Source organism: Amia ocellicauda, chromosome 14 (assembly GCF_036373705.1).
Source record: "Amia ocellicauda isolate fAmiCal2 chromosome 14, fAmiCal2.hap1, whole genome shotgun sequence".
Lineage (NCBI taxonomy): Eukaryota > Metazoa > Chordata > Actinopteri > Amiiformes > Amiidae > Amia > Amia ocellicauda.
In genome coordinates this window covers 18898452-18915062 of record NC_089863.1, presented here as the reverse complement: position 1 = coordinate 18915062, position 16611 = coordinate 18898452, and the positions used below count along the sequence as shown (strand labels likewise).

Here is a 16611-nt window from a genome sequence, read left to right as displayed (position 1 = left end):
AATAATTTGCTTACATTTGACTTTTAAAATTGTGTAACTGATCAAAAGTTGGTTGCTTAATAAGATAAGTTGCGTATACAATTATACTGTTTATTGGTTTAAGTATTTTCTTTTCATCAATAAAAACAATTCAATTTTTAATACTTGTGATTAAAAACATTGACATATTAATCCTTAAAATCACTTAAAATTTTTAAAATCTTGTGATTTTTAACCAAACTAAAACAATAAACTTTAAAATAAACGTGCTCAAATCAAATAAAGAAAACATGATAAAAGCAAAAAATTGCACACCAACAAAAGAGTCAGATACATTGAAAATAACTGAAAATGCATTGAACAAATTAAAAAAACAATTAAAAAGGAAAAAATAAAAAACAAACAAAAAAGGTCCAATGCATTTTAAATTAAACCCAAAACGGTCAATGTATCTGACAACAAAATATAACAAAACTCTACCAAAAACCCTAAACAATTGTGATTTAAAAACAACTAAATCTTTAAAAACAATTAAGATTCATTATTTAAAATCTTCTTTTAAAAACAATCATTCTTAAAATCTTTAAAAGATCTTTAAAAGATCTTGGACTCGGGCTCCAGCAGGGGGAACTAACCGTCCCCGGAGGTGGGTCCCATCATGGGATCCTGAGCTCCCCCAGATCTTGTATGCGCCAGTTCTTAAAGGCTTCCTCCTTGCCCCTCTGATGGACCTCCAGATTGACGTAGTCTTTTACAAACACCATGCCCCTCCGCGCGATGACGATCGGGTCCAGCTCCTGCTTATTAAACAAACAGATGTTCCGTCCCTCCCACAGTGCCTGCTTCACTGCGCAGACGACACGCCACCAGCACCTCAAGGTAGATGTAGAAATTCCCTTGGCTGGACCATATAGGATCTGCTGGGCGGTCGCCCGCGCAGGAACGGCGAACCTGTGGAGGAACGGAGAAAACAGGAGCCAGACCCTGTGGGCGGAGGGGCACTCACTAAAGATGTGAGCCTCCGTCTCCTTCCCCAAGCAACCCTTATAGGGGCAGGTGTCATAAGGAGCTATGCCCCTTCTGTGCATGAACACTCGGGTGGGGAGACACCGACTCACAGCCATCCAGGAGACATCTTTCTGCGTGTTCGTGAGGCAAACGTGCGTAGCGTTAGCCCAGATAAACCGGCAGGTTTCGGGAGGGAAATCTTCTATCCGGCTGGTCTCCTGGGCAGATCTCATCTGACTACAGATGGTCTTATAATCCCAGGAGGCCAGCACGACTTTATGGAGGCCTACTTCGAGCGCAAAGGCTCGGAGCGCCCTGTAGAACGGCGGGGGATCCCACGAGTGCGGCCTGGTGTTGTCCATGGCGCAGAGGCCGAATGGTCTCAGGCTGCTGGCAAAATAAAAGCGGTTCATGAAACTCACTTTCTTGCCAGCAGCCTGGATGTTCTTAACCACATAGGCCAGCCCCTGCGCCTTTATCAGCCGCACAACGTCCGGGACCCCCCTGCCTCCATCCAGGGTACCCTTCACCATCTGCACTCTTTTCAGCCTCTCCATTTTGCTCCCCCAGACAAACCGAAATATAATTCGGGTCACTAGTTTTGCGATACCCTTGTCTGGGGGGAAGATCATTCCTACGTAGAGGAGTATCGGGAAGAGGATGGCCTTTACGACCAGCACCTTACCAGCCATCGTCAAGGTCCTTGTGCTCCAGCCGTGGATCTTCCTTTGGACCTTTGCTATGGCCTCCTCCCAGCTCCGGGTGCCCGTGTTGGTCCCGTCGATCGTGATCCCCAGAACCTTGATAAACGGCTTCACAGGGAACACGGTCGGCGGGCCCCGGCCGACAGGCCATGCCCTGGAGAGGTAGACCTCGCTCTTGGCCTTATTCACAGCGGCCCCCGTCGCCCTGCTGGACGGCTTCTGCAGGGCGTATACAATTATACTTAAAACCTGTTTAAAATAATTTAAATTAAATCAGGGGTTCAATTAATGTGTGTGTGTAATTGAGAGCTCGGTTGGAACAACAACCAGCAGGCTAGGGGCTCCTCCAGGGAACCCCTGGTAAAGAATATAGAATAGTTGAGTATAGAACAGAACAGTATAGTTTAATGTAGGATAGTACAGTACAGTGTAGATTTGCTGGCTCCTCTCTTCAGTCCCATATGGAACACCCCTGGGATGAACTGGATGAAAGGGACCAGTGAGAGAAAGAGCGCAGCCTCTCCCAAACTGAGCCAATCACAAACGAAGCGCTCACTCCCTTCGTCCAATCACAACCCGAAGGGCGTCGTTAATTATTCATTCCAGCGTTCTCCCCGAGGTCTCCGCCAATGAGGAGCCGGGGCCTCGTCGCGTATTCACACACCCCGGGGCCAATGAGCGCCGCGCGTCGGGGAGGCCGCAGCCAATGAGAAGCCGAGACGACGCGCTCTCCCCGCCCCCCGGCGTGCGCCCGCCTCCCGCTCTGGAATGCCAGGAATGCAAAATGGCGGCGAGGCGGAGCGGAGGAAGGGGAGCGGCGCGGCTCCGGACACCGGCCTCCGCCAGCGGCAGAGCGGGCAGCGCCGCCGGGACGGGCTCCCTCGGCGGGGGAAGAGGCACCGAACCGGAGGAGAAAGTGAGAAAATTCGCTTGACACTGGGTTGAAGAAATGTATCATGTAAATAAATTCTCGTTTTTTTTCTTTATAATGGGTGCGTCGGTGTGTAGTTCGACCTGGCGCTGAAACAGTGAAAGGCCAGCAATAATAATAATAATAATAATAATAATAATAATAATAAATACACTACTAATTCGTTTGCAATTTGTTTTGGGAATATAATAAAATTAGTAATATATACGTTCATGTAATGTGATTCGTGTAGTGTGAAAATGCGGCTGGCCACAACACATACCTCGTTTTTGAACCAGTGCATTTCAGCAGACGCAGGTCAGTCCACTTGAATACAGTTCTTCTTGCTGTTGTTATCATTGTTGTGTTTATAATAATAATCTAGTGAATGTGCGCAGTATGCTCACTGGATGGACCTGTAGTGAATATACAGTATACCTGACTGGACACTACAGCACATGAATTCTAATATTCCTGAAAATCAACACTAGATGTCAGGAGACGCCGCAGCTACTCACTCAACTGTTATATCTTGTGTGTCTCTCTCTCTCTCTCTCTCTCTCTGTGGCTTCTCACTCTGTTTTCTTTGTTTTCCTGATTTCTCTCTCAGGCCGTGACCCCCTCTCAGTCCCATCGCAGTGACCTCTGCCTCTGTGACGATGCCCTTTGACCCCTGTGGTTCGAGGCCCTTTTTTTGTTGCACTACTGCCCCCTGTGTTCACTGTGAGCAGTGCAACACGAAAGAGGGTATCGGGCCACAGACTCTCGACGCGCTGGGTGTGCCTACTGAACACTGTGGAGGGAGGGAGGGAGGGATGGTGGTTAATGCCGTGCAGACACTCTGCCTGACTGGACACTGCGCTGTGTGATTATATAAGGTCAGCCAGTGATCAGGGTATCGTCAGTGACTCCTACTAATCTGGTCTTAACTACCCCCCCCCACCCCGGATTCTGATGAGCTTCTATAATCAACATTTTGGACCAGAAATTAATCCCTTTCTGGCCAAACAGCCTCACTCCCCCCCTGTCTCTCTCTGTCCCTCACTCCCTCTCTCTCTGGCTGTCTCTTAGTGCCGTGTTAATGTAGTGTAATATCCTGTCAGGGCATACTGACTGCATTAATCCTCTCTCTCTGGCTCTCAGTGCAGTATTAGTGTACTGTACCAGTCAGTGGGTGGGTGTCAGTCAGTCAGTCAGTCAGTCAGTCAGGTTTGGGGTAAATTCCTTTTCTTTCAAGTCTGGTTCCTCCTCTCTTCACTCTGCTCAGCTCCAATTCCGGTCTATGAAATCATACAAAACTGAGTGGATAAATCTAATCCCGTATCTCTCACGCACAGATGGGACATGCTGCCCTCTATTAGCGTCGTTATTGCTGTGAACTTCACATGAACGGGACAGTGAGGGGGGCTGTACTCACTTGCCCTCCAGCCCCCCTCCACGTCCATGGTAACCAACTGACACGCCTACCTGGGCAAATCCCTGCATCCGATTGGTTGCTTTAAAAAGAATTATTTGTTATTCGGCCGTTTGATGTATGGCTGATGAGATCAGAGACTGGTTGTCATCTTTGACCTCTGACCTTGTAACTCCTTCTCAGGGTTGTTGTGCCTTCAAAGACACTGTAGGGTACAGCCTCAGCACTGCACTGTATGCCAGTGTTGACTGACCCAGGGGCCTTGGTTTCCTAGTGGCATTCAGCAGTCTTCACCCTGTGCTTTTGTGGTTCTTTCCCACAATGCTGTGTCACCTGCTAGATGTACATATTAATGAAGGCGATGTGAGTATTAATTACTAATGTATAAATGACCACAGCTTGGTTCACTTGGAGCTTTCGCTGAGTCTTCGATGTATCTCTGTCACTTGTCTCTCTATTATTTCCAAAATAAATATCCAATTGATTCATCCTTGTCCTGTGGATTCCTTACAATACACACAGACATACATGTTCACTCACACACACACACACACACACAGATATACATATTCACTCACACACGTTCACTCACACACACACGTTTACGCACACATACTTACACACGCACGTTCCCTCATGCATACATGTTCACTCATATACACAGACACGTTCACTCACACATACTCAAACACACATTCACTCAGACATACATACATACACAAACACGTTCACTCACATACACATGTTCACTTAACACACATATAAACTCTTCCACGGACGCACATTCGTGCACACATATGTCCTCTCCCCGCAGAGTTGCAGGCGTTAATGTCGAACAGAACGGATCGAGGTTAAAGGTCACACATCTGCCTTAAACCCAAACTAATGAGACAGCCCGGCTTCGCGGTCTAATCCCCCCTGAAAATAATCTGCTTTACTCTCCTAAATCTGAGGCGGGAGCGCTGCGTGTCTCTCTCACTATCTCTCTGTCCCCCCCACTTTGTGTTTGGGTTTCAATTCCTTTGTTGACGTGTTGCTGCTGTTTGGGGAGAATGATCCTCTCTAATCCGTTCAGGTGACACATGTACCTCACGGCCCGGTGTGAACGTCTGTCTGAGGACAGGGAGGACAAGACAGATGGGAGGGAGCGGGAGAGAGGAGGATTGCAGGAGAGGAGAATACTACAGCCCAGTAGCGGCTTGTGGCTATTAATTCTGGTGGGGCAGTCCCTGAATTGCTAGCCACGCCCACTTTTGAAATAGATAGTTGAATAACGTCGTGAAATTAAATGGGATTCAGGCAAGTGGAGAGTCACCTGTAACTGAGTTTTAGGCTATAAGAGAATTGACAGTAAACAGCCTCCTGAGACCATTGCAGCTAACAGCACACAAAACGCTGCGGTTGCACATGCTTTAAAAGATGGATTTCCTTTATTCTATAACCCCAGTGTCCTCAACAAAAAAGGCATGAGGATAAACTCAAATCTAAAAATAGCCTACTCCAATTTAAAGTATTTTCACAAAAATGAGAAGGATATGTCCATTTTTAAATTTACATTGGATAAGCCTTCAGGAGAGAGAGGGTTGCGTCCTCTTTTCAGCTTATTCTTGTGTTTCGTGTTTCTTAGCCTGTTCTGAAAAGTGATTCAAATCTCTCCCCCTGTGTTTGTCTGTATATCTCCTGCAAACGATGAACAGGACAATAAGCAGGGAAAACAGAATACTTGTATTCTGTGTAGAGCAGCAACAGAGCCGATTTTTCTCATTGTACCATCCGCTTGAAAATGTCCTGTTGTTCGCTTTCGTCTTGTCTTTGTTGAGTAATGTTAATGTCTGGTCTGTCCGGGGCAAGCTCCTTAATTACCAACTGACTGGGAACTATAGTGAAGATGGATTAAGAGGGGTATAGTATAGTATAAGGGCCAGACGGGAGTCAGCACTGTATATTTGAACTATAAACACAGATTGACCTTCTGCACAACCTGCCCATTATTTATTACAAGCTGATAAGAGGAAGTATTGTATAATATAACATAATATTATATCATCATTCGAATTCTATTACTGCCTCTCTCTCTCTCTCTCTCTACCTTTATCCCCCCCTCTTTCTACCCCTCATTCTCTCCCTCCCTCCCTCCTCCCTCCATACCCCATTTCTCCCTTCCTCTCAATCTCTGTACCCCATCTCTCCCCCCCTCTCATGACCCCCAATTCCACCTCTATCCCGCACTATCTCTATCTCTCTCTCTCGCAGTGCTCCAGTACACTGTGTGCTGTGTTTTATTTTCTGAGAAGAGCAGATTACTTTGATGCTGTGTGTTTTGCGCTGGCTTATGTCTGTTTTCCCTGGGCAGTAATCTGAGGGCCAGTGTCAGGGGCCCCAGCTGTTCCGGCCTTGCGTGCTGTGAGCCGGATGACCTGCGGCTCATCCCGTTATGTCTGCAGTTATTTATCCCGTATATCCCTTCCGCTTGTGTGTGTGTGTGTGTGTCTGTCTGTCTGTCCCTTCCTGCCTTTCACTCATCCGTCTCTGTCCACTTCAGTCTACAGTCTGTTCTTCCGTCTTTCTGTGGTAAATGAGACTCTGACCACACAGTGCAGTTTGCAGGGTATTTTATTGGTCAAATGGCTGCGCAGGGCTCTGTACAAATCATAGTCTGAACCCACACACTCCCCTCCACTGTGCAGGGGCTCGTGCCGTGCCGTATTCCACTGCACCGCACTGTTCTGCACTGCACTACAATATACTGTACTTTACTGCACTGTTCTCTGCTCCCTCATACTCCTGGTGATTATTTGTAGTCCTTTAATCATTGTGCTGTACCTATCATGTTCCCATGCCAGCCGCACCCCATGGCACAGCCCAGGGATAGGACTTCTCTGTTGTGCACTTGTTAGCTCATTCATAATAGGATGTGGTTTGGACTGCCTTTGCTTTGTAATGCTTTGAAATGTTTCTTGTGAAAACTGTACATCCCCCTAAATAAATGCATACATTTAGAAAGAATTATAGTACAATGCACTGAACTTGACTATACTACACTACACTGTGCTCTACTCTACTGTAGAGCACTGTAGTTGACTACTGTAATGCATTGTACTGTAATGTACTGTACAATATGGCACTGTAGTGTACTGTGCTGTGCTACATTGTATTGTACTGCACGGCTCTAGAAGTAGCCTCTCTGTAACAGGGTGAGGACAGTGTGTGGGTTTCTATTAGAGAATACAGAGACAGGGAGCTAGACACAGAGATACACAGGAAGACCAATAGATACATCCCCCTCCCCCTTATAATATAAGTATATATATATATATATATATATATATATATTTATAAAGATAGGCAGATGGACACACAGACACAGAGACAGACTGACAGGCAGACATACAGAGAGAGACACAGACTGGGATCGAAAGAGACAGACTGAGAATGAGACAGAGAGACAGACACACAGACAGAGAGACTGAGACAGACTTAGTGAGTTGTTAAGAGTCAGACAGACAGACTAAGATGGTTAGAAAGAGACAGGGACAGACTGGGTCAGGAAGAGAGACAGAAAGACTGGTTCAGAAAGAGACAGACTGACAGACTAGGTTAGGAGGGTGCAGACGGACAGACAGACAGGGTTGCTGTGCATAAGACAGGTGTCATTGTTGTTCATCACTGAGCTGACTGATCTCCCCTCCCCTTGTCCTCCCTTCATCTTGATTGTCCTTCTTTTCTTCTCTGCTCTTTCACTGCCGTGACATCATTTTCACAAACTCTGAGAGAGAGAGAGAGGGAGAGAGAGAGAGGGGGATGAGGGTAGGACTCGGTGAGCACACTGTACCCCAGCAGGGCAGTCCTTGTAGATGGACAGAGGAGCCCTGTCACATGACTCCCTGCACTCCAGGCCAGTGTAGTCTAGTTTTAGGACAGTACAGTACAGCATAGTGCAGTATAAGAACAAAATAAAGTTTACAAACGAGAGGAGGCCATTCAACCCATCATGCTCATTTGGTGTCCATTAATATCTAAGTGATCCAATGATCCTATCCAGTCTATTTTGAAATGTTCCCAAAATTTTCAGCTCAACCACATCGCTGGGTAGTTTATTATTGTGACTACTCTCTGTGTAAAGAAGTGTCTCCTGTTTTCTGTCTTGAATGCCTTGAAGCCCAATTTCCATTTGTGTCCGGGTGCGTGTGTCCCTGCTGATCTGGAAACTGTACATCCCCCTCAAAAGTATAGTATAGTATAGGCCAGTACAGTGTAGTACCAGACAGTATAGCATAGTACAGTACTGTCTAGTATTTCCCAGTATATTCTAGTACACTACAGTATGGTACAGTATTTATTGATCAGCAGCGTCTCTCTCCACAGTGCCTCCAGTGTTTTTGATCACTGTCATTGGCCCGTGTCATAGATCACTGTTATTGATCCCTTTTATTGCTCGGTGGTCTGATCAGTGTTATAGCTCAGTGTGGAAGTTCACTGGTATCGATCTAGTTTATCAATCAGTGTGAACAGCACTATTGATCAGCAGCGTCTCTCTCTCTCTCCCCCTCACCCTCGAAGTCCACCGTGCCGTCTCCATTGCGGTCGGCCTCCCGCACCACGGCCTCGATCTCGCGGCAGCTCATCTGCTCGCCCAGCAGCTTCACCATGGCCTGGCGCAGCTCCTCGATGGTGATCTCGCCGTCGCCGTTTGCATCAAACTGGGAGAGGGAGAGAGAGAGAGAGAGAGAGAGAGAGAGAGAGAGGGAGGGGCTTCAGACAGGACAGACACACGCACTGACCTCACACACTCGCTCAACCATTTCTCTCCTCACTCTCTCACCCCCTCATCCCCACAAAAAACCCTCTCTCTCTCCCTCTTTCTCTCTTTCTGCCCTACCCCTCTTCCTACAACCATACCCTTCCTGCCTCCCTCTCCCCCTTTCCCTCCCTCTCTCTTTCTCTCTCTCTCTCTCTCACCTCTTTGAAGGCGTCCCTCAGCTCCTTCATTCCAATCATTCCCGCCGTCTCTGCCAGCAGTTTGGGGGCCATGAGCTCCACAAAATCATCAAAGTCCACCCTGCCACCCACTGAGGAGGAGAGAGAGAGAGAGAGAGAGAGAGAGAGAGAGAGAGAGAGAGAGAGAGAGAGAGAGAGAGAGAGAGAGAGAGGGAGGGTATTAATACAGTAAAGACACACTGACTGACTGGACACTGCAGAATACTGACACAGAGAGAGTGAGAGAGTGAGAGTGTCTCCTCACAGTTCATGTTGATCTGCTGGCTCAGCTCAATCAGCTCCATCTCGGTGGGCATGTAGCCCATGGTGCGCATCAGGTTGCCCAGGTCCTTGCAGCTGATCAGGCCGTCATGGTCCTTGTCAAACTCCTCAAACGCTTCCCGCAGCTCTGGCAGGGACAAACAGTGCAGTGTGTATTACTGAGCTCTGTGAGTGTGTGTTAGTGTACAGTGTGAGTGTATTGGTGTGCAGTGTGTATTACCTTCAATCTCATCGTCAGCCAGCTCCCGCTCCTGAAACAGGAAGCACAGGGTTAGTCAGTGTGTCAGTCAGTGTATCGGTCAGTTTAGCAAAGCAGTCTGCTAATGTACAGCCCTAGACACAACAGGAGCGTGTGCAGAGAGAGAGAGAGAGACCACACAGACAGGCAGACACGAGAGAGACAGACAGATAGAGGCACAGACAGACACAGAGAGAGACAGAGAGAAACAGGTGGACAGACACAGAGACACCAAGACATTATCAGACAGCAAGAGACCTACACAGAGACACACACATATACATTCACACACATACTCACTTGCACTCTCTCTCACACACTCACACACAGACAGACTCTCACACTCACACACACCACTTTACTCACCACGTGCTTGTCTGCGATGTCTTTCCTCAGGAAGATACAGGCTGGTCCGAAGTTCTGCATGGCGACGGCAGCAGAGTGAGGGATGGAGAGAACGAGGCGAGGAAGAGAGGAGAGAGGTGTCTGTGTGTGTGCGTGTGGGTGTCTCCCTGCGTGTCTGTCCTTCTTTTTGTCTGTCCGTCTGTCCGTCTGTCCTCGGGCTCCTCCAGATGGAGGGAGTGTGAAAGGGGGGGCGAGTGAACGAGTGCCGAGATTGGAGGGAGCTCTTCCTCCTAAAGGAGACAAGGAAGAAATTGTAATCATGCACACTGCCTCTCTCTCTCTCTTTCAAATCTACAGCCTAGATGTCAATCACCAGTGTACAGTTATCAATCTGAGTATTATTATTATTTATTTATTGGCAGACGCCTTTATCCAGGGTATGTATTCAGCATGTTACGGACCGTGTGCTATTGAGTCATAGTTTGGGTTTGGTACCATCAATTAAAAGCTCTGCTCTAGTGCTACTCCTATCCAGCCCAGACACTCCCATGGCCCTGCCAAGCACCAGACAGTCCATACAGGCCCAGCACCGTGTGGTATTAGAGCATCCCGCACCGCAACCACATGGACTGCAGACACACCCCTGCACAGGGTGGAGCTAATGTCAATCACAACAGCAACACAATGCCAATACAGAACCCTCTGAAGCATTTCAGTGCTTCTCTTCAAATGCTGGTGGGCCATATGTGCAGTCCTGCTGTACAGTGTAGTGTAGTACAGTGTGTGTAGTGTAGCGCAGTGCAGTGTGGTGCAATTAAGTGTAGAACACTGTAATATAGCAGTGTAGTATAGCACAGTGTAGTGTAGTTTACTGTAGTATAGCACAGTGTAGTGTAGTTTACTGTAGTATAGCACAGTGTAGTATAGCACAGTGTAGTACAATGTAATATAGCAGTGTAGTACAGTAGAGTGTAGTATAACAGTGTAGTGTAGTTTTCTGTAGTATAGCACAGTGTAGTACAGTACAGTGTAGTTTAGCACAGTGTAGTATAGCATAATGTAGTATAGCACAGTGTAGTACAGTGTAATATAGCACAGTGTAGTACAGTACAGTGTAGTATAGCACAGTGTAGTGTAGTTTAGTGTAGTATAACAGTGTAGTACAGTACAGTGTAGTATAGCACAGTGTAGTGTAGTTTAGTGTAGTATAGCACAGTTTAGTACAGTACAGTGTAGTATAGCACAGTGTAGTGTAGTTTAGTGTAGTATAGCACAGTTTAGTACAGTACAGTGTAGTATAGCAGTGAAGTATAGTACAGTACAGTACAGTGTGGTGTGATGTAGTGTAGTGTACTATACAATATGACACAGCATTAATCTAAAGCCCTTCATTGTAGCCAAATACAGCTGGAGATTTCTAAATAAACGAAGACCAGAAAAGTGACCCTTATATATAATATACAGCGATCTATACTGAAATACATGTAGATAGTATATGTATATTAGACACGTCTGCCTGTGTTGTCAGGAACTCAGAGATCAGTGGGAACACACCCATCCAGCCCCTACAGGCCCACAGCTCCTTCACTGGCCCATGTGTCCCAGGCTGCAGGACTTGGGGACTGAGCTGAGCTGCAGAACTGACTGGACTGAGTGTCTCCAGCAGCAGGGCTGGAGACCGTGCTGTACTGCACTGCACGGCACGCTCTCCTCTGCTCTTGGGCACACTGACCCCTCTGGCAGGTGCACACAGAGCGATGGCTACACTCAGTGGCCAGAGCAGTGCACCGCAGGACAGAGCCAAAGGCTGAGGCTGATTCTGAGACAGCTGCCAGGGCACATATTACTGCTGCTGCTGGGGCTTAATCCCACAGAATTATTATTATTAGTAGCAGCAGTAGTGATAATAGTCATACTAATGACTTATTACACCTCATTTCTTACAAAAGTGCATATTAACATTAAAATAGTACTGTCAATAATTTGTATTATTATTGATGTTGTATTATTATAGTAACTGTTTATTTTCTATTAATAATTAATACAACACTATTACTCTTAATACATGTATTGTTATCGATATTAATATTATTATTTTACACAAAAAAGGCATACAAATTCCACTAAAGCAGAACACTTGCTATTATTGACTGCACATTTGAATTATGAATACATATTCATCTTGCATTTATTGAATAATATCAATATTATTAACTCCATCCATCCATCCATCTTCGAAACTGCTTATCCTGGAGGGGGTCGCGGGGAAGGCAGGAATACACCCAGGACGGGACGCCAGTCTCATTAATAAAGATTATTGTCATTACATTATTATTAACAACAATATTATATATTATGCAGATTGTTTAATTATAATAAGTATTATAATAGTTTTGAAGCAATTATCACAAGTATAATGATAATAGGATTGTCAAATTAAACAATAAATGAGTGTAATGTGTAATTATTATCATTATTATTATTATTATTAGTGCTGTAATGAGAGAGTGACTAACCTGTTCTCCTCTCAGTCTGTCTTCACTGCAGTGATGGAAAGAATGAGAAAGTCCACAGCTGTCCCCTCCCTTCTTCTTTTTCTTTTTATTAAAATAACCTTGTTCTGTCTTTTTTCTTTTTCTTTATTTATTCTTTTTATGATAATTGATGGTGCCTAGTCCATCTATCTCTCTCTTTTTTCCTCTTATTTTTCCTTTCACTTATTTTCCTTTGCGCCCTCTTGGTGGAGACGGAGAGACAGAGTGTGGCAGAGTTGATGACAGATGAGTGTCAGTGTCCTGTTACTGTAACTCTGAGGGAGGGACTGAGGAGAGAGAGAGAGAGAGAGGAGGGGGGAAAGGAGAGAGGAGGGGAGGGGAGGGAAAGAGAGGTGGGAAGGGGGTAGAAATAGATAAGTTAAAGTGTCCTCTCTCTCCTTCTGTCTCTGCCTGCTTGTCCTTCTGTCTCTCTCTCTCCATCTATCTATCTATCTGGCTGAATTTGTCTCCCTGTCTGTCACTATCTCTGACAATTTGATTCTCTCTATTTGTCAGTTTATCTATCTATCTGTCAATCTGTCTGTCTATCCATCTATCTATCTATCTGTTTCTTTCCCTCACTGATGAAAAGAGGGATCAGGAAATGCTATGTAGAGAGACAGACAGAAGCACACACACAGACACACCTTAATGTGAATTTCAAAACCTTAAAGTTTAATTACAGCCTAAAACATCAATGGGAAATGCATACACAAAACAGGGGCCATTTTGGGGACAAGGGGAAATAGAAGCCAACCCCATATATTTAGGCACCTATGTTTTTTTCATCATCCAAATGCTTGAGTCTGTGTACAATACATCAGTTATGTCATACACATATTACACATCCCATCTATATATTGAAAGTGTATGTTTGTCCCACATAATCCAGGGCTGCAGTGGCTCCAGATGTTCATGCCCCTGTAAGCCTCTGGGATCCCAAACAACAGCTGCCCCTCTGACATCACCCACAGGCCCTGCTGTGCGGACAGCGTGGGCATTATTTAACACACAGGGACGGTCTTGTTTGTTTTTGTGCCTCTGTGTGTGTTTGTGTATCTGTTTATGTGTGTATGTTTGTGTCCTACTGTCTATCTACAGCGGTGAGAAAAAGTTTGTGAACCCCTTACATATCCAATAGGTAATTGTAAGTAAAAGTAAGTGAACCCTGGTTTTATCAACTCAATTAATGGGGATAATTAGGATCAGTGCCCGTATGCATAAAACATCCCAGAATTACTCCTAGGAATCATGCTTAAAGTTAGTTTAGGAGTAAGATTGCTCCTTGCTCAGAGTAGGAGGTAGGAGGTAGTCATAAAGTCTCTTACAGCTACTTTTAACTGGGAGTAGGATCCAATTGTAGGAAAAACTTTGAGCAAACAGTTTGTTAGAATACGGCTCACTGTGACGTATTTTCTTCATTTTGGGAAGAAAAAGAAAAAAAACATGAGTTCACATGTAGACAAGCAGACGTGAAAAGACAACTATAGGAATATCCTAAGCTAACTCAACCTTTTATTTGTTTATAATTTGACACAAAATATTAAGAGTTTCCCCCTCGTTCCTTCATTACGAGGATGTTAAGGTGCTACAGTGTGGAAACACTGGTGGTCTATTCATGAAGGGTTTTACACCGATTCGCTATTTCAGACAATTTTTGTGTTTTGAATAAAATACAATTTAAAGTTAACATGCATTCGTCACCGTCCATACAGTTTATTATGAATGTGCTTTGTATGAGCTGGATCATTTTTCATTTATTTTGCGGCTTATTTTTTAATTTCACTCGTGTTAAAATATTGTCGGATATAGAATCAGTGTAATGTAAAATCCTTGATGAAAATAGGCTAGCATTGATTAGGCATAATTATTGATTATGAATGTGGTTTGTTTTGGGGGTATTTGTCGCGCAGTGGTGGGGAAAAAGATAAATTCGGGTGCTGTTAATGCCAGTATGGTTTGACGGGAAATTCTGCTTATTTAAGGCTGTGATGTAAGCTTTTATTCCTAAGAGTAAAAGTAGGACCAAATTGACGTCACTCTCAGATATTTCAGGGACTTAGGACCGATTTCCCACTCTCAGATGCTTTATGCATATGAGCACAGGTGTTTAAATTAGGTATACCTTCAGGGGTGACTATGGGAGACCCCACCCTATATAAAGATTAGAAACATTGTGAGTCTGGCCTTCACCATACAGGTGTGTGGAAACACGTCACGCCACAATCAGAAGAAATCTCTGAGGACCTCAGAAAACAGTAATTGATGCTTATCAGTCTAAAACAGGTTACAAACCCATTTCTGATGATTTGGGGCTCCAGCAGTCCACTGTAAGACAGATAGTGTACAAATGGAAGAATTTCAAGACCACAGTCACTCTACCCAGGGCATCCTGTACAAAATTCTCCAAGAACAAACCAGAAAATCATCCAAGAAGTCACAAAGAACCTCAGAGTAAAAGCCAAGGTTCTGCAGGCCACTCTTGCCTTGGCTAATGTGACTCAATAATCAGAAAAAGACCGAACAAGAATGGTGTTCATGGAAGGAGAGCCCGGAAGAAAACACTGCTCTCTAAACAGAACATGGCTGCCCACCTGAAGTTCGCCAAAGAGTACATATATGATCCACGGGGACTTCTCTGGACAGACAAATCAACGGTTGAACCTTCTGGCCTCAACCAAACACTGCTTTCAAACAGAAGAACCTGTTCAGCATGGTGGTGGCACTGTGAAGGTTTGGGCTGATTTTCCCACAATTGGCTTCTTCAGCCTGCTCCGAAGACAAGGCACATAACCGACACATAACCAACACAAGGACTATCGCGGCCTTGTTTTTGGAGCAACTCACATTTTTTAGGTCACCTGATCCGAAGGCGCCCTGGAGCGCCCTGTGTGAAGGTTTGGGTTCGCAGACCCAGATCCACACTAGTCGTGGACCACCCAATGTTATTTTAAAGAGGGTAATCCCAGACTAGAGCAGATCGTAGTCTGCAAAACCAGCTGTGGAAGTTCTCTCAGACGCACTGGTGCTCAATTATCCAGGTTTGACGCAGAGCGTTCCAATCACTTCTGTGTGTTACAGTAAGCCTGGGGCGGGGGGCTCAAACCGGAGGGAGGCGAGCAGAGAGTGGGGTGCTGTGCTTTGACCCGAGACCCCTGCTAAGCACCCACTACAGTAATTGAGAGGTAAAACAAACACACACCAGTTGCCCTGCGTGGGCGGCTATGATTGAGGATCTTACTCGGGTAGTGGCGTGCAGATGGAAAAGGCAATCTTGGCCGAATGCAAGGTTGTTGGGTTTTTTAAGGGTGATTGGGATCCTGTGGATATTTTTAGACAGACGGTTTTATCAAAGATCAGAGTAGATTTTGAAGTCTGCAAAGCACCGCAGGATTTGGCCGTGTTGGAGGGGCATGTGGTGCTCTAATGCTCAGCTGTGTCAAACAGGGCTGGGGGGTGGGGACAAGTCATGTCTCTATGATGTACTCTGTAATCTGTTTTGGTTTTTCAATGGTCGGCAGTATGTACTAGATGAGTTGATTTGTTTTATTCTTTAGTTTCTTTTTATTCTGGGAATAGGGTTCTGGTTGGGGTTGTGTGGTTTGGTGTGAAAAGTGCCGTGTTTCTAGTATGATTATTTGATTTTTGTATATGGTTTATTTTAAAAACTAAAATCTGTGTATCTATCTATCTATATGTGTATCAGTCTAGCTATCTATGTACAATGGATTGTATAATTATTCACCCCCCAGGTACTTTTGGACATTGTTTAGTGTTGGATTAAAATTGATTTAATTGGGATTTTCAGTCACTGATCTACAGAGTATTACATCTTTTCTTAACTGCAAATAAAAAAAATGGAAAAGTCTTGATTGCATAAGTATTCAGCCCCTTTGCTATGACACACTTAAATAAAATGCGGTTTGCAACAAGTGGGTCCAAACAGTTTTAAAATACCAATACCAACATCATATGATAGCATCATATTTACACTATATCTATGTACTGCACTATAGTCACTACAGTGTGAGGTCATCAGACTGCACTATAGTCACTGTACAGTGTGAGAACATTAGACTGCACTATAGTTACTCTACAGTGTGAGGTCATTAGAGTGCACTATAGTTACTCTACAGTGTGAGGTCATTCGACTGCACTATAGTCACTCTACAGTGTGAGGTCATCAGACTGCACTATAGTCACTGTACAGTGTGAGAACA

General features: G+C 45.0%; 1 protein-coding gene and 1 long non-coding RNA gene across 3 annotated transcripts; one reads left to right on the top strand and one right to left on the bottom strand.

Annotated features, from left to right (window-relative positions):
- Positions 1-2420: 2420 nt before the first annotated feature.
- On the top strand, positions 2421-4503 carry LOC136767973 (uncharacterized). Of its 2 annotated transcripts, none has more exons than XR_010821920.1 (2): positions 2421-2607; positions 3212-4503. It is a non-coding gene; the product is annotated as an uncharacterized LOC136767973 (long non-coding RNA). The 2 variants fall into 2 exon arrangements; XR_010821921.1 differs by having other exon boundaries at positions 2421-2649.
- Positions 4504-6610: 2107 nt separating this feature from the next.
- Positions 6611-12682, bottom strand: cabp5b (calcium binding protein 5b). Its single transcript, XM_066722018.1, has 7 exons — positions 12374-12682; positions 9879-10147; positions 9495-9525; positions 9258-9401; positions 8975-9084; positions 8568-8715; positions 6611-7781 (listed from the first exon to the last, which is right to left on the bottom strand). The coding sequence occupies exons 2-7, from the start codon at positions 9936-9938 to the stop codon at positions 7753-7755; spliced, it is 522 nt and encodes a 173-aa protein (XP_066578115.1). The 5' UTR covers positions 9939-10147; positions 12374-12682; the 3' UTR covers positions 6611-7752.
- Between the last annotated feature and the right edge of the window lie 3929 nt (positions 12683-16611).

Coding starts and splice junctions, on each gene's coding strand:
- cabp5b (XM_066722018.1), bottom strand. CDS start 9,938: ATGCAGAACTTCGGACCAGCCTGTATCTTCCTGAGGAAAGACATCGCA. Junction 9,526..9,878: donor ACATCGCAGACAAGCACGTG/GTGAGTAAAGTG, acceptor TTCCTGTTTCAG/GAGCGGGAGCTGGCTGACGA. Junction 9,085..9,257: donor CCAGCAGATCAACATGAACT/GTGAGGAGACAC, acceptor TCTCCTCCTCAG/TGGGTGGCAGGGTGGACTTT.